This window comes from Pavona decussata, unplaced genomic scaffold (genome assembly GCF_977016875.1).
Source record: "Pavona decussata unplaced genomic scaffold, jaPavDecu1.1 SCAFFOLD_68, whole genome shotgun sequence".
Lineage (NCBI taxonomy): Eukaryota > Metazoa > Cnidaria > Anthozoa > Scleractinia > Agariciidae > Pavona > Pavona decussata.
The window spans coordinates 210985-234426 of record NW_028145487.1 but is presented as its reverse complement, the minus strand read 5'-3'; the positions used below and the strand labels follow the sequence as shown (position 1 = coordinate 234426).

General features: G+C 38.2%; 3 protein-coding genes across 3 annotated transcripts; 2 read left to right on the top strand and 1 right to left on the bottom strand.

Annotated features, from left to right (window-relative positions):
- Positions 1 to 134: 134 nt before the first annotated feature.
- Positions 135 to 6642, bottom strand: LOC146477834 (uncharacterized). Its single transcript, XM_085112995.1, has 4 exons — positions 6573 to 6642; positions 5498 to 5560; positions 4743 to 4804; positions 135 to 4320 (listed from the first exon to the last, which is right to left on the bottom strand). The coding sequence occupies exons 1-4, from the start codon at positions 6640 to 6642 to the stop codon at positions 1636 to 1638; spliced, it is 2880 nt and encodes a 959-aa protein (XP_084969121.1). The 3' UTR covers positions 135 to 1635.
- Positions 6643 to 9205: 2563 nt separating this feature from the next.
- Positions 9206 to 17582, top strand: LOC146477833 (uncharacterized). The gene is made up of 5 exons (XM_085112952.1): positions 9206 to 10439; positions 11035 to 11108; positions 14030 to 14127; positions 15072 to 15181; positions 15633 to 17582. The coding sequence occupies exons 1-5, from the start codon at positions 10218 to 10220 to the stop codon at positions 15987 to 15989; spliced, it is 861 nt and encodes a 286-aa protein (XP_084969078.1). The 5' UTR covers positions 9206 to 10217; the 3' UTR covers positions 15990 to 17582.
- A 3082-nt stretch (positions 17583 to 20664) lies between these two features.
- Positions 20665 to 22753, top strand: LOC146477832 (neuropeptide FF receptor 2-like). The gene has a single exon (XM_085112932.1). It carries the CDS (start codon positions 20793 to 20795, stop codon positions 22035 to 22037), a length of 1245 nt encoding a protein of 414 aa, XP_084969058.1. The 5' UTR covers positions 20665 to 20792; the 3' UTR covers positions 22038 to 22753.
- Positions 22754 to 23442: the final 689 nt, after the last annotated feature.

Here is a 23442-nt window from a genome sequence, read left to right as displayed (position 1 = left end):
GGGATACAGGTGGTTGTTTGTTGCTTTCTGGGAGGGGAGAAATTGAAAGTTTATAGCAGATGTCCAAGTTGGAAGTTTACTGATCGTATCTCACTACCACTTCTGTACATATTGCGCTCTTAAGCAAACACAGGGTGAAATAGGAAGTTTCCGTAATTCGGAAATGTGTCGGAAACCTAACGGTTGAAGTTTCCGTTACATTTCCGCAGGACGGATACGACGGGAAACTCGTTACGGGAAAATGGTGGTCATGTTTCGCGTTTCCGCAGCGTTTCCGTTGGCTGAAACGTGCAAGATTGTTTCCGTCGCGTTTCTGCAAAACGGATTCCAAACGGAAACTTAAAGTTATAATTTCACGGGGCTTTCCGTTTCTGGTATTCTGTGATTTCATCCATTTTATTGTTATACTCCCCATATTCCAATTTAGATTCAACGCAAAGAGCTGCTTTTGTCAAAAACATTCTTAATGGTGCTCGCAAGTTGTTTTGAAATGTGAGCATTTATAACAGGCATAAAAGAAGACAATGAAAAACGTGATGTACTGCAAAATAATGAAAACACGACACAGTTTCAGATGTCTCTCTCGTTTGTGTTACTTGCTTGTGTCCTGCTTTAGCCACTGATTACGTTTCCATCCTGCCTCCAATCAACTGTCTTAAAATCGCATGAGCAGAAATTTTGGGAAACTTTGTTCGGTTTTATCGTTTATTTTCACTTGCCTATGTATATTTAAACCTTTACTTATAAGGAAAATGCCGGTAATCATTTAAAACTCAACCGGGTCAAAACATACTTAACTTCGCCTTACGGGTTTTTCAATGAGTGCCAACGGTCTTTGAATAATATTTTTTAAGGCGCGTAAGAATCAATACAATACTCACGAAAAGCTATTTAAATTAAAGCTTAAACCGTAGTTGATCCCTCCGTTCCAAATAATTACACAGAACAAACTTCTGTTTTCAACAATGTACAAGTATGCCCATCAAATTGTCTCAAAGTGCCTCGATTGGGAGATATGGGCAATTTTCTCAAAATCTACGTGTAGCTTTGTTTCGGAAACGGTTTTACATACATGTACTTTAGATATTTGTCTTAAGGTTTATTACCTCAGCATGTTTGGAAACCTTCCAATATTCAACTGAAACCAATCGAACAGTGATACCACAGCGATGATGTGATAACTCCGATTTTGATAAACAAAATTTTTAGCTGTAACTTGGATACATTTCTAGAATCAAGCTGTTGTTGATCTCTTTCTTTTTGCAAACATTTGTCATACTCGTCCATCCTTGAAAGGTGTCACCTCGGAAAAACCCGAGCAAGCCACGTTAACCCTTTGAACCCTAATATCAAAGGACAAATTATCTTATTTCCTCCCATTAATATTCTTATAAAAGTATCAAGGAGAAGTTATTAAAATAGCAAGGAAATTAAATTTAGCGCGATCGTATCCTTAATTCTCATGACCTGAGGGGTTGAATAAGCATTTACATCACAAGGAGAAATTTGATGCTGGTCACTGTTTTGACTTAAAGGTTAAGCCTCGGAATATCACAAATGTTTCTTTCACGTTACAAGCACAAAATGTCCAGTTACAAAAGGTTTAGGCCTTTCCGACAAGCTGACATCTCAATTTCAAATAAAGGTCCTCTGGACGAGAGGGCACACAATTACAGTATCAACGTTCTGGTGCTTCTTATTTATAGCAATAAATCGCGACTGTATTCTCTGAACAGGAATAAATGTTGCAGCGCCGGGAAGTTTGAAGACCTTGGCGTAAAAAACAGAGAGTGGATTTCTATATGGCGTGTTATTGGGATACTCCTTAAACCACTGCACACAAGCAAAGCAATGTCGGTATTGCTTCTCATCAATGTCAAACGAATGTTCGAAATAAAATTTCACTTGTCCTGGTCTGCTAATTCCCAAGGTGATTTCGCCTTCATCGCCAACCCACGAGGCCATCACTCTTGCGTGCTTATAAAGACGACTTTCCATACCAGAGCTGAGGCGCTCCTCGCCTACACATAGGGATGAATATTTCTTGTATGTGGAGTTGAGATAGCCGGAACGGAGGTCCAAAGATGGATACAACTTAGAGTATGTACTCCGCAGCTGGTCTATTTCACCACTATCAAAGCAACACAGGCGATAACGACTAGGGAGTTTAATCATACTTAGATCCGTCCACACATTGCAATTAGACTCTAACGGTCCACTCATGGCTTTCGACCACGACAAAGACTTGCTTGTTTCAACCACACCCTCAGCTTGGTTTGTTTGGCGGACTTCGCTGCATAAGGGATGAAAGAAGTCTTGAAAATCCAAAGGCATTGAAAACTGTAGGTCATCAAGGGCACTCATTGTCAGGAATCTTCTCATAAGCTGGACTTCTACCTCTCGGTTGTTCGTGTGGAAGCTTCCCAACAGGCCATTGTACCTCTCAAAACCAAACAACCAAAAGCCATACACACTACCGTAGTTCTCCACGCACTCCCTGATATGAAGATGAAGATGCATATTGGGCGTTACTACAGTCTTGCCATATAGAGATTCCACCTTCTTGCAGAAGTGAAGGAGCTTTTGGTCAGCAATTAGCAGATCTGTTTTCGTGATACATGGCTTGCAAAGGTGACGGCAAGCCAAGACGAAATGTTGCCAACAGTTAATATGCTCTTCATCCAAAACACCTTCAAGAGCATACAGCGAGTAATACAACACCCAGTTCTTCCACTGAGATGCAGTGAAGCCTCCATAGTTCGAGCTTATGTTGCCAGGAAGCCGTCCTAGGTCAGATGGGGCTTCGACTGTCTCAATGCGTTCCTGTAGTTTGCGAAGCTTTTCCTTTGTCAAAATGTCATTCTCGCACCAGATTTTAAACATTTTCTTGGCTGTTCCTAAAAACAGATTATGCATTGGATCAATGACACACATGGTGATACTACCATAATACGGCAGCTCCAACAAACTTGTGTACCTTGTTCCAAGCATGGATTCCATCTTCTTTCTCTCTGTCTTCGTTCTGCATTTCTCTAACTTTCTAGCGTTTTGTCGGTGGGAATTGTCAGTTTTTTGAGGCCACGTGCTGCGATCAAACCCGCTGTAATCTTTCTTTTCACCAAAACCACCAGGGAAAAACTTGTTGCAGTGTGAACAACCACGATTCGCACTGTGTCCAACAAATCCACACAGTTTCCTTGCAGCGGGTATGTCAGCTGCACAACAAATGAGAAAAGCACGTATCTCCGCGCCTTGAACAGGTGCCTTCCTAGTTTTGACTTTAATACCACGCCACAGCGCACTTAGTTCGTCCACCATTGGGTTCAGAAAGGAGTTAAGTGATGATGGCTCTTTAGATAGTGCAGGAATAATCCCAACGATGATCACATTTTCCCGCTTGAATCGTTCTGAGCGAGGAAGGTTCATGATGACCATGTACAGTACTCCAACAGATACGTCTTTGCGGTGTTTGAACGGTTGGAACCAGTCCACATTAAGCATCAAGCCAAAACTTCGAGGTAGCGAGAGAAAGTCCCTGTTATTCCAACGATAAAACGATTTCCAAACTTTACCATCGTAAACGTCGCCATATAATTGCTCATCAGTTTGACGATCGCGCCATTGTTCACATGCCTCCTCAAAGCCTGGACGTTTCAAAAATGTCTCTAGCACATCAATCACACTCTTGTAGCAGTACATTTTGAGAGGATAATACTTCGGCGTACCACTCTTCAAGATGACTTTTTTAACAAGCTTGCTACCGCATACCATCCTTCTCTTAGACCTCGGAAATAAAATGTTATCGCAGAAAATTGGTTGAACTTGATTTCCGACTCTTTGTAGGCAATCTTCTGGTCTATACAATTTTGTACACTTGGGGCATACAACGTATCTCTCAAAGTTGTCCCTATCAACTCCTAAAACCTTTCGTAAAGAGTACATTGTTGATGGTACAAGAGCGGCTAAGGACAGGACAAACTCTGCACCGATTCCATTTTGAAGTACACCTCCAATGCAGGTCAAGAAGGCTTTCAAAAATCTCAGCAGCATAAGTAGGGCATTGTCGCTTATCAGGTAGCAGTACTGCCAAACAACCAAAAAGTATAGCGCCCACATAAGAAAGGATTGCAGGCGACGAGAAGGACGTTCAGCAGGTTCAGGCAAAGGGTAGCTATCTCCATCTATGTCAATAGCACCAGCTATATCCTCGAGCAAATCGGACTCTTCCACTTCATCTGCACTTTCTTCTGAACGACCATCCGACTCTTCACTTGAGCTCTCCTGGGAGTCTGAAATTTCGTCTTCGTCTACGCTGGTTTCCTAAGGCAAATTCAAAAATGATTGTATCCATTAGAGAATTTCGTCAGTTTCTTTTATGTACACCTGTTTTAAAGACTACCTATATAAGGATAACACTTTTTGCTACTCTGAAAGAAGTAATGTTAGTGTGCAGAAGTAACCTAGTTAATGACAGAAATATGGCTCAATACAGGCATTGAAAATTTGTCAAATACACCACACCAAACAGGCAAGTAGCTATATATTGTCAGTTTGGCGGATTTAACATCACTAATCATGTTTAAGGCATAAGGGGTTTCTTCAGAGCACACAGTTCTACTATACAGTTACTGTACATTCCAATACAAATCAAAGGCCCCTCACCTACCCCACCCACCCCTCACCCCAATACAAAACAAAGACATGATCAATTTTAAACTAAGTGCGAATAAAACACAAGATACCTCTTCAGTTGAAAGTGTCGTTGATGGCAAATCAGAAACCTCACCACAGCATCGCTCTGATTCTACAAAGATTAAAGAATTATTAGTATCATCAAGTAATTACAGTAGAAACAAATATGAGTGAACAGTTCTATACCTATGGTTTAAATATAAATTATGATTATTTCCTCAAACAATTGGTTTTTTTTTTGGCAAACAAAGAAATAAAGCAGAATCATTCAGGATGTTAAAGTAAACCTTTCTAAAAAGACTATAAGTACATGTATATCTGTCTGGATTTGCAGGAATCCCAGGAATCTCAGTTTTGAGTATACATGTATGGAATTCTTAGCATTTCCCATTGAATTTCAGGTTTAAGAGTGAATACAAGGGTCATTAGCAGACATTTCTAAAACAAAAATATTATTCTCCCCCCCCCCCCCTCCAGCTACTACTTCCCTGATCGATCGGTGATACGTGGCCAAAGCCCCAAAGGAAATTAACTTCTAGGCAGTAAGGGAGAGAGTTGCTAAACAATCACCTCCCCTTCAAGGAAGGCATTATTTGGGAGTTGGAGAATAAGGTCAATTAACAGCCACATTGTCGAAATGTTTTTTTTTTTCAGGGAGGACATCATTAAGTCTTCAGTGACTGAGAAGTTAAGGCAATCAGTTACTAAATAATGACCCCCCCCCCCCCCCCCTTACTTAACAGAAAAAGACTATTTTGCAATCATACAACTACATACAGCTGAAATTCACCAAAATTGATCTTACCAGGATCTCCATGACTAGATGGCAGCTCCTCGGTTTGAAGTTGAGAAGAAAAGGCAGATTCATCTAAATATATGGAACACAAAATTAAGAGAACACATTAGAGTACACTACACAGTCAAGTAAATGATTACATTTATTTGTAAACTCAATTATCACATCAGGCACCAGTTTTTCATTATTTTTTTGTATGCTAACTAAGGATTTGCCTCAGGTGGCAGTTAAAAATTCTTGCTTCATGCAATCACCTCATGAAGATTTCTTTAATCCCTGCTCACTTAAAAATTATTTTAATGATCACCCTAATCTTTGATGTTCCATTGACCCTTTCAGAAAAGAAGACTAATGATTGGTCTTTTCAAACAATATGTAACAACTTACATGTTGTAATATTGTAGACATGTATCACAATAGATAGATATTCATCACTAGAAGGGAAATCATCTTATTTTATTTGCTAAGGATAAGTATATTCATTGGCAGAAAAAAAGTTACAATGGTTAAATTAAGCCCCCCCCCCCCTTCCCCCCATTTACTTTCACTAAGTTATCACATTGACACTCAACTTAAGAGGCTAAAACAATGATTGCAATCAACCACTTTTTTCCAAAAAAAACAAAAAACAAAAATAAAGTCTTTCAACAGCAAAACAAAAGATCTAAGTGTATAAGAGGAAAATTGGATGGCCTTTGAGTCAACAAATCAACTGAAGTCCAAGAAATACAGGAATTCAATAGCCTAATTTTGATAACCTGAATTCCCCCTAATAGCATCCATGCTCCAAAAGAGCCTTTAATGTTTCACGGTACAAGCTTCATTGCCTCCATTTGGTCACATAACAGCCATTGAAAAATCAATGGCATAAAAAAATTTCCCTGGCTTCAATATAGATGGTTGGGAGAAAGTTTCCCCTCAATTCTTATCCATCCTTCCCTCCCCCCCCCCCCCCCCCCCACTAAATTATAGCAAAATTTCTCATTGATCTAACTCTTACATGTATGTCAGATCTATTCAATCTGGGCTACTATTGTAAAAACAACCTGAGCACAGCGAAACTTATATTAAAGTTTACACACACCTTCACTAGAGCTTGATCCTTGAACATCAAGTTTGATAAAATCTTCCACAGCATTCCACTTTCCAGTCATGGGATTAAAAAATTGACGCTTATGCTCATGATATTGCCTTTTAGACAAGAAAGTGTGGCAATGACCACATTTTACTCTATCTCCATCTTCTGCAGAATTGTTCTTATTTCGTTTTCTCTTTGGCATGATGACAGTCTTGGATGGTTTTCAGTCTTAGTAAGACAAACTTTCAGCTCAATCACTTTAAATGGCTGTACATGAAATAAAGAGAAGGTGTCAAAAATTAATGCTACATGTACATGTACATTTATCATAAACAGCCATAAATAACAACATTAAGAGGGAATTTTGATAGGTAAAATAATTATAACCTACTTGCTCTTTTGTAGGATATTTTTTGCCCAGGGGCCCCACTCGCATCCGACAGAGGTTCATATTTTATACACCAAAAAATCCCAACTTCAGAATTTGTCTACCCAAAAATATCCCCCATTTTTTTTAGCATACCCAAAAAAATGCCTCAGTGTTTTTGCATCAGCAAGTTTTGATCAAAAACAAAACTATACATACAAAACTGTATGCTGTAAACAAATACAAAAAGCTCGCATGACTCAAAATGACTGGCTTGAAAGGCCTTGAATTACGTGACCTATCTCTCTGGATTAGATGCGCGTGGAGTGCCGGTAATTACTTTTCAAATAGAGTACAATCTCAGAAATATCCTGTAATATCACACAAGTAAATTGCGCTTATGTTATTGTTGATTTGAGCTGATGAAAAATACAATACCCCCCAAAAACCCCTGTGTTGTTTTCGTGACCCAAAAAAATCCCTTTTGGCCTAAATGTTAGGCCCAAAAAAACCTTCGGACCCCCTCTGTCATTAAAATATGTGAGTGGGGCCCCTGGGATTTTAACGTGATTTGTTTTTGATTAAGGGCTCTCAAAGCTGTGCTGTTCCTTGCATTTTAAATCCAATTTAATCATGACAGTTTGACAGTGGTGCTTTGAAAATGTTGGACAAAGCTGACTTCCAAATTAAAGCAATCTCGAACCTAGAGTCCTCAGGCTTTTTGGTCAGCGGGTGGGCGGCAGGAGAGACTCTAGAGAATTAAAAAAACTTGAAATTTTTTGATTGGCTGCTCTATTTTAGCAACATAAAGACTTCCATTGTTTTACCGCAGAAATCCTTCGGTTATAAAATTCCAAAACCCAAGGGTCTCTCCTGGTGACTAACCGCTGGCCAAAGAGCCCGAGGGCTGTGGGTACGAGATTGAAAATAAAGTTAAATCCCTCCTGAGCTGATGTAGGTACATACGGAAGAACAAAGACAAGATCCTAATATTTACTGACAGTATCGAGACAAGCGAAGGATTAAAATGATAGTCCCTGAAGCTGGCCGATGATGAGCAGTTGGATAAAGCCCTGTACGCCTAGTTTATTCAACAAAGATCTGGGAAACCGATTTCATATTTAAAGTCATGTTTTCCTTGCTGTAACCTTTTGTTTACATTTCTATCTCATTAATATTCATATTTTCGATTATCCGGACTATTTACCGCGGTCCGGACGAGTCCGGATAATCGAGGTTCGACTGTATATAAAGAAATTTAAACATCAAACAAATCAAAACACCAGATGACAGATTTATGCCCACATGATAATGATACTTAAATAATAGTTATCCCGGGGTAGTCAATCGATAATATCGATAATCGATAGCATTCGATAACAATCTATAAAAAATCGATTAATTTTTTCGAAATTCGATAAAAATCAATAAAAGATTTCGTTGTGAGTAATCGATAATTATCGATTTTTGAATCAGGGCTATCAATTTTATCGATAAATATCGAAACTGAATTATCGTTCCAATTTTCGAAACGGAAACACCGAAAGATATTATAGAACTCGCAGAGACACTGATAACAACTTTCCTGATCGTTAAACGATAAAAATTGCTTCATCTTTTCTACAAACGTTTAGAATTACTCAGGGCGTATTTTATTTGAAATCCGATATAGATCCCTGGTTGATTATTCCACTGTTTTATTTATTTGCTAATGTAACACAATCGCACGCTTGTTGCTCTTTCACCCAGTCTTTAAAGGGACAGATTTTCGTGATTTTTTGAGTAAAGATATAAACAAATCATCAAGAGGCCCTCGGGCTCGTAATGTAAATGTTAAATAGAAAGCAATAGCTGGTGAAAGAGACTAAAAACCAACGATAATAATATTTATTGTCATCCCATACATGTGTTTTTACATGTAATACCACTTGAACATGAACACTTGTCTCTTGTACAGTGCTTGACAACAAATCATTTCATTGCCGCTTTTAAACAGGCCAATTTTTATTGATTCAATAAAGATCTTTAATCTTTAATATTTAATTAGCATAATTGCCATTAGCAAAGCTAAGCCGGCAATGGAGCGGCCAGCGGACCCACAATAGGTTAAATTATACATGCAGAACATATAAAGAACTAATAAATTCTGAGTAAGAGCTAGACTTGACGATGTCAGGTGGTAATGCATTCCATGCTGGGATTGATCTTACATAAAATGAGTGTTTGTAAGCGTCGACTGAAGAGAACAGTAGACTTATCTTAAAGTCGTGACTCGCCCTTGTACGGCTGTGCGCGGGCACAGAGGTAAGCTCGTGGAGGAGGGAGATGTTAACGTGACCTCTATGTATTTGGTAAAACATGCCGATATCACATATGCTACGTCTTAATTGCAGTGAGGGCCAATAATATTTTAGGTCCGTGAGCATAGATGATACACTACTATAACGGCTATAATCATTGTTAACAAACCGCGCTGCGCGGTGCTGTACAGACTCGGTCAGTCAGATGGATGAATCTGATAAAATCGATAATATTAAAACTTCGTCGGCGTGTGAGTATCGAATTTTATCGATTGACCGATAAAATCGATATCGTTTAAGTTCAATTTATCGATAGATATCAATTTATCGAATGATTTTCCGATATCAATTTTATCGATTGACTTCCCCGGGTAGTTATTGATACACCTTTCCTGATTGATTTTTAAAATGACAAAGTTCATGAAAATGTTATCTAGCTCTTACAACAGCAATTGGTCAAATTTAAGCTTATCAATATGTTAAGCTTATAACAAAGGATACCTCATCTTAGAACAACGAACCTTAACTTCAACAGAAACAAAGTATCGATAATAAACATTCCCATTCTTTGAATAAGATGATAGATAGCTGTTAAATGGAGCACATGTCTACCGTAGTTTTGTACTGAATGGACGTGATCATATACAGAATGCAGTCTGCAGCAGAGACCAGATTAAAATGAAGAATAAAAATTGCGAACAAAACTTACCTAAGGGCATAACCTTCTCGATACGCTAGGAATAAACGTGGACTTCACTTGTGCTTCGCTTCGGTTCGCATGCAGCGTTTCCTGACCTGGCCTTGAGCTGAAACTGGCAGGGAGTCACAAATGACCTTTGAAACCTTTGGTACGCCTCCCGCTTTTTGACCCTTACGGCGCACGCGTGCCTCGTTTTGGAGTGAGAACGTAATGTGCGCGCCTTTTGAATTTGCTTTAGTTTCGCGCTTCGGTTGTTCGCTTGTTAAAGTGATCCATTTTAGGTTATGGCTGAAGAAATCACGTCCTTAGTCGTGGAGGGCTCGAACAACGTTCAAGTGCCGCAAGATGCGACCCCAGATCCGATGCATACAGTCATTAAAGAGCTGGCCGACCTCAGGAGAGTCAACCAAAAGCTAAACGAGCGTTTGGACTCCATGCTCCATCCCAAAGCAAAGAAAAGCTTATTCAACAAAAGAAAGCGATCATCTGTCGATCCTAGTTGTTCCGTAAGTATAATCTTTCCCCATCTTATCGCTTTATGAATTGTTCGAACATTTTATGGTCAATTAAATTAAGCTTAAAGTTTATCGCGCGCGAATATAGCTTGTCGTCCTCTCAAACATGTGCTTCGGGCGATGCGATCAGTCGGTTTATACACCATTCAACAATTTCCCTCGTTCCTGGCTGGGTTTTTTGCGTTCAAATTTTGCATTACAAAGTGTAAACTATAATTGTAGATCAATAGGCATTATTATCCGCCTCAGTCGCGGGTATAAAGATAGACTTCTTGGACGTTTGGTAGCTGGAACCCAACGAATTTGTGTTAATAGAAAGGGGGTTCGTTTTTAGTTGGAACCTAAGCCACCTAAATTGTCACTTTTAACGACAAATACAGTGTAGTACCAGTTTGGGAAGAAAGTCCAAAATGATAATCACTACTGATTTTACAAATGGCGCGCTTTTGTAGCGAGCGAATTTTCATGCATCTTACATGTAGATGGATCCTGTGATAAGTATCACGTTCATGTATCGCCAAAAATCATTAACTTGCAGAAACACTTTCGGTTAACACCCAACACTTTTATGTTTACTTTGATTAAGGATGCAGTGAGAAAGACCTACAAGGAGTTACAAAAGGGACAAGAGGATTTTACAGGCTTTCTGACGGATGCCAGGTTGGTAGCATTATCTTTCTAGGTTCTTGTTTTTGCCGCCTAAACAAGGATGGCCGCCCATCTTTAGTGGCCCATGCCCAAACTTTGCTAATAATTAGCTTTGAGAAGAAAAACTGGAGTTGGTTTTGATGATCTCTGAATGTTACAACAACTGCCATAAAAGAAAACATAGGTACAGTGTAGTAAAGCAAAGCTTTGTTTCATTACTGCCTTGTGGAACAAATTGTTACTAAGAAACAAACTACCTGCATAACATTTTTGGTGATCAAAATATTGTTTATTGACAAAAGTGGGACTGCTATTTTTTATCCATCTGTGAGTGGATCAATAGTGCAACAGTATACATTTAAACAAACAAATTTAAGTAACAAAGGCCATATTTGCTATTAAGTTTCAATGAAATTTACCTCTCGATATACTTTTTTGACCATACGAATAACTTGCTATTGTTTAAGATGCCTACTAGTTGTACATTCACTTCCGAAACAAAGTTTTTCCAGCTAATGTTTTCTATTGTTTTGTAAAAAGCCACTGTCCATGAGCGGATGCAGATGAAGCCTTGAGGCGTCAGTGATCTCATTCAATATGTCATAGAATGAACGGCTCATGTTATTCTCACTTCTTTCTTTGCAATGTGGACACTGTTTTTGAATATCGTATCATCATCCAGGTTATTGTTCTGGGGGTAGGCATCATAACAGTTATAGTAGGAGAGCGGCCCTCAAAATTTCACTCCTGAACTTACGATAAAATGGAACAATCCATACTCACTTTCAGAACAGGGGGCACGACAAATTCACTTTTTGCTCAAAATGTCCAAATTGTAAATCTATTTTTACACCAGACAAAAAACTGTTATGAGGGGACTATATAGAACACTTCTATCAGTAAGGTCAGTATTTTACAAACAAGCATTAAAAAACTCGAAACTATACAGCTGGTGAAGTAATGAAGGAAGTGACTATGAAGCAAACTCGTAAAATTAATTAAATGAAAAAAAAATGCACAGCCAGTGTCATGGTTGATGTCGGTGTCGTGGACTCGTGTAACGTAAAATAAACAAGATGCCCCTCTAATGGCATTACACGGAATGCTTAATGTAGCCCCAATTATTCCCCATTGTATGTTTCGCAGATATTTAAAAAATATCCTCCCTTGGCCATTGAAATAATTGTCTGAATGGTTTTATTCAGATATATTGCGTGATACTTATCGTTGTGTTACTAGGAATCATACCAGAAATAACTATGCAATAACGTCATGACCCCGCTGAACTGGTCTGGCCTCCTCTAGCTCTAATCCTTCGCGTTGATCATTCGATCTGTTTTTTAAAGCGGATTTTCTTTGCTGTGAACTCTCCCAATTTCCGCCGTTTCAACTGTCGAGTACTACCTAGAAGTTATTATTTCGATTTACTGCTTGAAAAAGGTTGGTTTTCTCTCTGAAAACGGCAGATCGGGAGTCTTAAATTCAGACATGTGGCCGCCATTGAACGAAAACAACTTTTCCAAATGATGATTTGCTTTGACGTCACACAAGTAGAGATGAGTGGGTCCCCTCCCTCGTGATATACGCGCAGATAATGGAGTTTGATTGGGCCGCTTTTATTCAAGACAATCAAAACAATAGATCCCTTCTGGGAGAGGGAAGAATTTAATCTAGTTTTAATGAATAAATCAAATGATGATTCGACGTCACACAGAAGTGATGAGTGGGTCCCCTCTCTCGTGATATGTGCCTGAAAAATAGATTTTGATTGGGCCGCTTCTGTTGAAGACAATCAGAACAATATATCCTTACTAGGGGAGGACAGAGTTTAATGCATAAATTAATGTGCACATTTGCGACACCGATGAAAAAAAAGATACCCGACCGAAACCTAGACACGTCATGCCCTGCGGGCATTCCGTGTAATAAGGCTAATACAGCAACTCAGCGCTTTATAATTTCTATCTATCAGAACGGCGGGTGACCCACCTCATACGGTCTGATGCTAACACAGCAACTCAGCCTTTAATTTTCTATCTGTCAGAACGGCGGGTGACCCACCTGATACGGTCTGATGTAATATAAAAAATGCTAACACAGCAACTCAGCCTTTAATTTTCTATCTGTCAGAACGGCGGGTGACCCACCTGATACGGTCTGATGTAATATAAAAAATGCTAACACAGCAACTCAGCCTTTAATTTTCTATCTATCAGAACGGCGGGTGTCACGCCTTATACGGTCTGGTGTAACATAAAAATGCTAACACGGCAACGCAGTGTTTATTTTTTTTTTATCCATCGGAGCAGTGTGTGGGACGCTTTATACGGTCTGGTGTAACATAAGAAACGCTAATGCAGCAACTCGTCCCTTAGTTTTGCCGTCACCAGTGCTACCAGCCATCTGTCAATTTGTATGGATCAGAATGGTGAATACCCCCCCCCCCCTCCCCCCTTACATACAATCATGCTCTCAAATAACACGAAATAAATTTTTCCACAAGATTGAAGGTTGTCCCCTCCTTGTACAGGTTGCTGTAGAGAGGTATGCATATACATGTATATTCTATTCTTGTCACCACTCCTGTCGCGTGTGACTCGTAGTGCTCGTTCACCTCATGAGTAGGGCCACAATTTTAATTTATGAAAGGCTTAGCCAAATTTACATGTTATTGAGTGGACAAATAAGTCGCTTTTGTTAATGACATGAATTAATTTGGGGAAAAAAGTCATTCCAAATAGACCATATTCGTATTCTCGGTATTGAACTGGATCCAGCTTGCAATGGAGGCCCTTGTGGGGGAATATATTACAAAGTATTTGCATGTGAAAAGATTTCCCTGCATAAGCGTCGTGTGCAAGCTAGTTCCAGTTCAATACCGAGAATACGAATAGGGTCTATTGGACCCATGCTTTGCATTGTACTCTTTATAGGTATGACGAGGAAGGAAACCAGCAGGTGGAAAGAGTTTTAGTAAAGGAAATTCGGGGAAATTTTGGCAAAGGGAAATGGGCCAAGGCAGAAATAAAAGGTATGTATACACTCTACCTGTAAATTCACTTGTTGATCAGGTCCCGGTTGTTCAATTAGTGGATAACTTTATCCAGTGGATAAATCACTATCCAGAGGATAAAATGTATTAGTTGGAGTACATTTTATCCACTGGATAGCGATTTATCCACTGGATAGCGATTTATGGAATGGATAACGTTATCCAGTGCACTGAAATCGCTATCCAGTGGATGAAATGTACTCCAACTAATACATTTTATCAGCTAGATAGTGAGTTATCCACTGGATAAAGTTATCCACTCTTTGAACAACTGGGGCCAGGTTTAAGAAAGTTCAGGGCTGGGTTGTTCAAAGGCCGGATAACTTTATTCGCTGGATAAGGCACTACTCGGGGTCTAAAATATACTTCACGTTAAATGTGGTCCAAGGTTTTCGTACACTCCCCAACTAAGCAGTGGTTAGAGTGTGCATATTCGGTGGTGCATGAGGAAATATTGAAATCTTTGCACAGATTGAAGCTGTTGAATAGTGACTTATCCACTGGATAAAGTTATCCGGCCTTTGAACAACTGGGGCCAGGAGGATCTCAGTTACACCTTGAAAGACATTGTAAATCCTGTATTTGCACCACAGTGATATCATTTGCATACAAGTGCATCAGAAAAAGAGTATGTTCCATCCACCTGTGTCTTCTTTCTTTAATCCAAAACTACAGAACTAAAGAGTAGATCATAATCTTACTATTTTGTAAAAAATATGAGACTACCGCTGTAGTCTTCAAACACTATGGTGAAGTACATGTAATCTGTGAAAATTTGTGCTGCAGCCAATGGTAATGATCATGCGTATTATTTTTTCTCCAATGCTTTCAAATGTGTCTTACACTGTATGCTTTATTACAGCATAACTAATAGTTTAGGACCATGATAAAGTGCCGTCTGTCTCTTTTCCTCAATTTACAAGGGGCAGTTCATCAGTATTGGAGAAGCATCCGAGATGATGCAGTCAGGAAGAAAAAAGGGAAGCTTGATGAACACCGCATTGCAACAAGGCGTCGCCTACGCGTTCAAAGGGTAGGCCATCTACATACATGACACGAGCAATAGTAGTACAGTGGAACCTCTTTAATACAGTCACCTCTCTATTACAGACAGTTAGCTTGGTCCCTAAGAGACCGAAAATATGAAGTCTACTTCTCTAAAACAGACACCTCTACATATTATTGTATAATTTGTACATGTACACTTATTCCTGTTCCCTTGGTGTCCATAATAAAGAGTTTTGACTGTAGTAGTAGTGGTGGTGGTAGTACATTATAACATAAACATCACTTGTCATTGACTTTTACCAGCATTGTGCCTTGGAATATTTCTCAAAAACCTCATTTACAGAATTCCTATTTTATTTAATTTGCTACAAACAAAATCCCTCATTCAAATTATGAAAGTAACTTATAAATGATAATTATGCCCTATTAAAAAAAAATGCAGTCAGCTCTTAATCCATCTTTGGCTTGGTTTTCAGAAACTAACCCATCGCCAGGAGATGATTGAGAAGGCAAACCTCTCTGCACAGGATAAAGAGAGGGTGGTGGCACTAATGAATTTGGAAAATGCAGCAGAGTACATGTCATCGGAGGAAAGTGATGAAGATGGAGGACAAACAACCGGTCCCCCTCCAAGACACGTGAAGCCCCTTCAATGGGAAAGAACAAAGCTAAGAACAATTAAAGCAGTCCTGGATGCCACTTACCAGGCAAGGATGAGTAAGAGGCAAAAAAGGACTGCTGCGAAAGTCTCCCGAATGGCTGGGGAGAATTTGTCTGACAGACCTCTACCACAAAACTGTCCCTCTTGGGCAGGAAGAATGTCCAAAAATTAATGTTCAGGGCCCAGTTGTTCTAAAGCTGATTAGGCTTATCTTTGGTTATCAAGATCTTTGATTTAAGTTACTTTGGAAATTATAATAACAAATTAATGAATAATTTTCAGACATATTTTTGCTACCAGTTTTGGCTTCAAAAAATATTTTTAAGAGTGAGATGAAAACTCCGGTAATTTTAATTGGGGATAACTATTCATCAGCTTTTGAACAACCAGTCCTTTAAATGATAGTGCTTCTATGTTACACTGTATTTGTGTATCTTCACTAACCCACTGATACTACAGATCACCAAATCATAGCATAAGAGTTTGTATGGTGTTCCGATTCAATAGAAAATTAAACAACAATATTCACTCGAAACCCTTCAAAAATTACAATTAAGTCACAGTGTGTGTGAAGAAGGTTTTAAACGAGTGATAAAATTTGTACTAAAACACTGATTAGATTGTATTTGCTTTCAATTTCTATCGATATTGTTTAATATTTCTATCTATATGGTACATTATTTGTATATTGTTTTGAAGTCTAGAGGAGGTTGAAGCTTGAATCAGCCATCATATGATAGAGATTTCGATATCAAATTATGTCAACTCATATTTTAAGAAATTTGTATTTAAAAAGTTACATTTATTCACTTTTGATTTCTATCAGGTGATAGTTGATTCGGGCTTCACCCTTGTCAACTATCACGCGATAGAAATTTTGAGGTCAAATTATTTCAATTCATATTTTAAGAAAAATTGTTTCTATTTTTTGTCATATTTATTTTTTCCAAAAGAATAGAAATTATATTTCAAATTAAAATAATTCGTATGTTGAGAAAGATAAATGTAAAAAAGAATTATGCTTCGAAATGTTATAGTTTAAATAAATCATAGGTGGCAGTCTAGTTTTATTAAGAAATTCAAAATTTGCAAAAATTATATTTCGATCGTATTTATTTATTCATTCACAGAATAATATAATATCGTAATTTTCGTAGTATATAATTAGAAAGAATATTATTTAGATTTTTTTAATACGGAAAATATTAAAATTGGGAAGTAAAGGAAACGATAATATCATTACATTGTATATTTAAAATAGCATAGTTTATGACATTGTATTTTTAAGACCACAACAGGACTCGCTCTTCAACAGCGAAAATAAAACGTAATCTCGTCAAATGATAGTGTTGTACATGTAGGTCTAAAGACGTTAGCCAAGTTGTCTCCTTTTAAAAGATCGTTTTTCTCCGAAACTTAAAGGGTTAAGTAATAATTGTTTCAAAAAATGAGGGCTAGTATTTCAGTGGGGTTGCTCCTTGTAAGGTTGTCCATTTGTTGGCGTTAGTACAGCTATCTGAGACTCACTTGTTTGGTTTTTTTTCGCAACTTTCTAACTCGTGTTTTATTGGGCTTCTGAATTTCATCCACCTGAGCAGAACAGGGTGATCTGGTTGGTAAATTAACGTCATGAATAATTAATGAGTTTGAGACTGATAATGCGAACACAAGAACCAACCACTTTAGCAGGAAATCGTTGACTGCATATACGCTTGATTGGATGGGTTCACGATTTATAAGGGAAAATTTAACCCTTTCCAATCCCCACGTTCTCCTTGAATAATGTGCCCGCACGTCAAACCCTAATCGATCCAATCACGCGTCATCGTTAAGTTTACTCGCTGCGGAAACCCAGCGGATAATTGTGTTTCCTTTGAATTTACGAGTCGTGGAAACATGACGGATTTAAGAGATTCCGCAACCGCGGAAGCGTTGCGGATACACGAGTTTAAGTAATGCGTTTCCGCGAAGCCGCAGTTGCGGAAAAGTAACGTACACGCATTTTTCCCGCAACGGATACCTAAATTTCCGTTTGCGGAAATTCAAGTTTCCGTTATGAATCCGTCAAAAAAACGGAAACGGAAACGCTCTATTTCACCCTGTGAAAGCAGCTTTGAGAAAGTAAAAATAGAAACGAAACACAAGAGAGTGACACTCCCGAGCTATTGGAACTTAATGGCGCCGCTATCGTTTAGGAAACGTGATCATCAGTGTATAGAAAGAAACTGCTAATTTATCATTATCGTTTAATGGTTTGTAATAAACGTGCAATAATCGTATCATTTGTAAAGACATTGTAAGACAAAACAAGGAGACCTATCAAAATGCATGGCGAGACATTAACTATCAAGTTCTAGCTAAAAATTAAATAATATTTATTGAACCAAAGGCTGAAGGCACGTTGACTCATCTGATGTTCATTCTATTAATTATAGAAAAAAATATATATATATTCCAAGAACTAAATACGCAAACTACAAAGACAGAAAATTATAATATTTTAACTAAATAACCAAAACGTGTGAGGTAACAATACTTTTTAAACACGGTAAACGTATTGTGCATTAATTTTACTTTAAAAATATTAGGTTGCAGGCGTTTTAAGCTGTCGGAGACAAATTCAGTTATCTTTTAAAGAATTCCGCTAATCAGTGTTTGGAAACGTCCCAACCCTCGTATTGCCACCAATTTCCGTGGTAGTCGCAAAATTGACAGATAAGAATATAACATTCTTACCAATTTTGTGTTTTTAAAGAAAACCAGAGCACGAAAAAAACCGTTTTTATGAACAAGCTTGGTTTCGCCTTCTACTGATGGCCGGGAAGTTGGACGAAATCCGACAATTGTGTCCCGGAGATATTTTTGCAGTATTTGCTATCGCATGTAGTCAACGATTGGCTACGGTTGAACTAATTCAATTCCATTTATCCACATACATGTACAGAAAAAATAAATAAATAAATAAAATAAAATAAAACAATCACCTGAGGAAACCAATGTGTAGACGGGTTTTCATACCGGCTAACAACTTAAGTTATTTAGCGTGGAGCCTCTTATTTTTAACCTACGTTTGAAATACATTACAGCACAATTTGTTTGCGTGTTTTCAACGATTCAAAGACTCAGACGCGAGAAAATTATCATCTCATTTTATTTCTAATTCATGTTATTTCTTTTGAGAAAATATTCTATAGGATTCAAAGGCATATAGTATCCTCATGTTTTCTCGACCCGCCAAATGGCTTCGCCGACGCGCGCTAATAAAGGCGAAGGCGTTCTACATTCGCTTGTATTACTCCATTTTATTCGTCTACATGGCCTTATTACAAAAGCAACTTTAAATTAATGTCTAGAATTTAGCAGGTCGTTGACAGTTTTATGTGACAGCCTCGTTGTTAGCAGTTTTTTCAGGCAATATGTAAATTCCATCTGTTAAGTTAAACCATTAAGAAACGGGCAAACTTTAACCTGAAAAGTGCACAGCTAACAAGAGTTAACAAGAAATGTGGTTCTCTTAGTTCACTGTTGCCATAGGTTGCCATAAGTTGGTTCTAATGAATAATACTCTGTTGTACATCAACGCTTGTTTTCGCCATTGTATTCCTACATCAAAATTCACTACGTAATGTTTATAAATATGTTTTATTTCACATGTTCAACTGAAAGAAATTCAAGCAAAGATCAACGATAAAAATATGATGTTTCGGCGTCTTCATGAAACAAGGATCAAAATGTCAACTTTTGGATACCATTCGCTTCAAACTCCTCAAATGTTTCTGAATTTAGTTTAAAAATTATATCTATGAGGTCTTCCGTGACATTTTAATGTTGACTCCCGTTATTTCGGGGAGTTAAGTGTCTTTCCTATTTTTCCCTACGTAGTCAAACCCCTAAAATGTCTCCCTTTCGGTCATGGAAAACGCAGAATTACCGCAGACTGAAGTCTAAAAGAGAAAAAGGAAAATCGACTTCAAAAGAGACCTCTGTGGATTTACACAGTTGTACACGGATAAATAAATGTCTTATGGATGCTGAATTTTATACCGAGCTTCAATGTTTCCGTTTTTGGTCAAAATTCGGCGCCTCCATTCTACAGATCCCCTTAGAAAAACCACGGAAAATGACCTTATCGCTTGTTTTCATACAAGTAGATAAACTTCCTCAGTGTCCTCTAAGGAATTTTTATTAGTCTTTTTCGGCAAAGAACACGGAACACAGTTGTTGGATTTAGTTCAACATTCGGGCCCTCAGTCAAAATTTTGGCGCCTCCAGTATACAGATCCACTTAGAAAAGCCACGCAAAATGACTTTATCGCTTTGGTTTATACAAGAAGAGGAACTTCCTCTGTTCCCAAAGAAATATTTCTTAGTGTGTTTCGACAAAATATCTATTTTTTTTTTAATATATGCAGACCTTTCACTTCCCCGTCTCGCAGATATTAAATATATAATATGAGTTAAAAAAAAAAAAAAAAAAACGTTCTCGCAATATTAGTTTCCTTGTCATGGAACTTAATTACTTCTTTCACTCCAAAAACCCATTAAACATTATTTCGGGAAAAAACACTCATTTAAGTACCCAAGACTTATGATTCGACCATCCACAAATTTCAACGTTATAAACATCCACAATAGCCTATACTCTGAGAGTAGTATGTTAAAACAAAGAATTCGAATAACCGCAATTAAGCCAAACAAAAGAAAATATTAATGTCATGTTGACACAACACCAAATTGAAAATGTCATTGAAAGACATCTTCAATTTCAACCACTATAATGTTTAGTCAATGATATTAATTTTCCGTCGTCGATAAAACCAAAACCCACAGTCCGTTTTGTCGCCGATATACTCTGAAAGTCAGCACAAAGTAAAGTCACTTGTTTATCTGCTAACTGGTGAAACAAGACTGAGCACTGTTATTCAAGAGAGGAATTCGTCAGATCTCTCGTCGTCAAAGAGCAAGTGACACAATCATGTCTGAAAACTCGAGCTCGACATTGCCGTTCAACACTGGGTCATCTACAACGAGTGGATCTCCCAACAGTACCGACGAAAGTTGCATTTTCGTAGACTCCAAGACAGAAACGCTACTTATGGTCCTGGGCTATTTCACCATTCTCCTTGTATCTCTGGTCGGAAATGCCCTTGTAATCTTTGTCATCTGCAAAAACAAGCAACTGCGAAGGTCGATTAATTATTATGTTCTCAACATGGCCGTGTCCGATCTCTTCACTCCCTTGACAATCATGCCGGTGAATATTGTACGTGTTATTTCAGGTTCCACTGCCTTTATGGTCGATACCCCTTTGGTGCTTGGGAACATCTTATGCAAGCTTTGCTACTTTCTCCCTGATGTTTCTTTGATGGTCTCCATCCAAAGCCTTCTGCTGATTTCAGTAGACAGGTTCATAGCTGTTGTGTTCCCGTTGCAGATAAAACTAATCTCGTCCAAAGTGCGTTTTATCTGCATTTCTTGTACCTGGATTATAGCCATTGCTGTTCATACACCTTACTTTTATACTTTCAAACTGATATCCGATGGAAATTCATATTATTGCTTGCAGCGCTGGGGTGCTAACCATGTGGAAATTCACAAGAGATATCTCACGGCAGTATTCATTACTTTCTACCTGGTACCAATGTGTGTCTTCGCCATCTTGTACTGCACAATAGCTTGGACTTTAAAATGGAGGCACAAACAAAGGAAAAGTATGTCCATAAGCGGTCGATCCAGTTCATATCAAAAGAATACACACATTATCCGTTTATCAGTAGCCATACTAACAGCCTGTGCTGTATGTATAGGTCCAATGTTATTCTTAATCTTTATTAGAATTTTCTTGTGGCATTGGCAGAATCCACCTATCTGCGCATTTCAAACCGTGATTCCGTTTGTTTCACTCTTCATGGCTTATTCGTGGAGTGCCATCAACCCATGCATCTGTTTTTCTTTTAGTAAGAACTACCGAAACGGTCTTAAAGAAATCATTACTGCCCGAGCTGGTACCAGTAGTCTTCGAATAACGACAGGAATTACGAGTCTTAGGAAACGTGCTACTAGCTCTAGGTCTGAGCGTATCTGTCTGAGGGTCATTGAACAAGACCAAGGAGATGAAAAAGAGAGGAAGGGGAAGAGCAAGTATGAGACAGAAGGAAAGGAGAAAATGATCAAGAACACAAAAGTGGACAGGAAGACGATGGCGAGGAAGAAAAACTGAAGAAGCGCTCCCACTTTAGCAGCTGAAGGAGGAGGAGGCGAAGAAGGAAAAAACAGCACAAAGGAAGATTATGTTAATTACGGACACTTCCTGACCTAAAAAACTGACTTTACTGACTTTGTGTACGGAGGATTTGTAAATTACATTAGGGATAACTTATATTAACTGGCCGTAAATAGAAAAGAGTTGTTGTCGTTTTTTTTTTTTTTTTTTTTTTTTTACGAAACTTGTTGGAAGCCTAAAACGGCGCATTGATTATGTAAATACTCCAGTTTATGGAAACCTGCATATAAGACAAAAACTATTTGAGATCGTATACTAAATAATGGTCTTTCTGTAATATCGCTACACTTAGACCGTGTTAAAGACTGCGGGAAACAGACCGGTTACATTGTAAATACGGTTAGCAAATGCATTTTATTCATTTTATTCTTCCCATTTTCATTTTATTCTTTCCAGTGTAAAGGCGGCTGAAAAAGATTACGTTGTCGACATGACAGGAATTGTATGAGATCATACAGAGTGTGAATCATAAAAAATCGGCTGAAGGCGTTTCTGCAAAATCAACGCGACCATCCGCAGGGATGCGTTGCGGTTCTGTTTAGTTTTAACAGTTCACTAGTAACCTTTGTGAAATCCCAGGTGAATGGGTTCCCAAGTCTGTACCAGTTACTATCAGTAGGTGAAGGGTTTATGGTGTATGAATAGGAGGGTAGTTGTTTGTGAAAATTAAAATAATTATTCATAAAAATGTTGTTGTTTTTTTGTGGGTACGTTAAGGAGATGACCTCTGCAACGCAGCAATCTCAAGCTCCATTTTGTGACATGTATAAGGATAAATGAAAAAATTAATATTTGGCACAGCTGTTCCATTGCTAGCTCTCAGAGAAAGCCGTACAAATGCGTTGCGGTGCGCTGGAGCAACGATTATCTTATTTATAATCAGAACCGAATGTGCTCCTGCTTATCAAATATGGTTACAATCTTTTTAAGAAGAAGGATCAAATATTAAATCAAGGCATTCATGTCCGGATAATCCTTGTTGTTTTTAAAAGCATTAAAATGCTTTAACCCATTGCTCCTACGAGTCAATTATTATAAACAACTCAACAATAATATCTATGGGGAAATGGGGTAAGGGAGGAAGTACCCCAATATAGTAGCTAATCCTTAACCAGCTCAAAATACGCGGGAGAAAATTTTTGAACTTGCTTAGATCTCATAAAGAGTTTCTTTTTATTGCAGAGGTTTATTGCGTTCGAAATATTTAATTTGTTGTTATTACTAAGCTGTGGCTGACAAATGGATTGAATGTTACGTGAGACCCAATTACCTCTCGGATTGTTTTTGCAATCGTTCGTGGCTTTATAGCTTTAATTTTCTGCGAATGAATTAGCATTCGGCT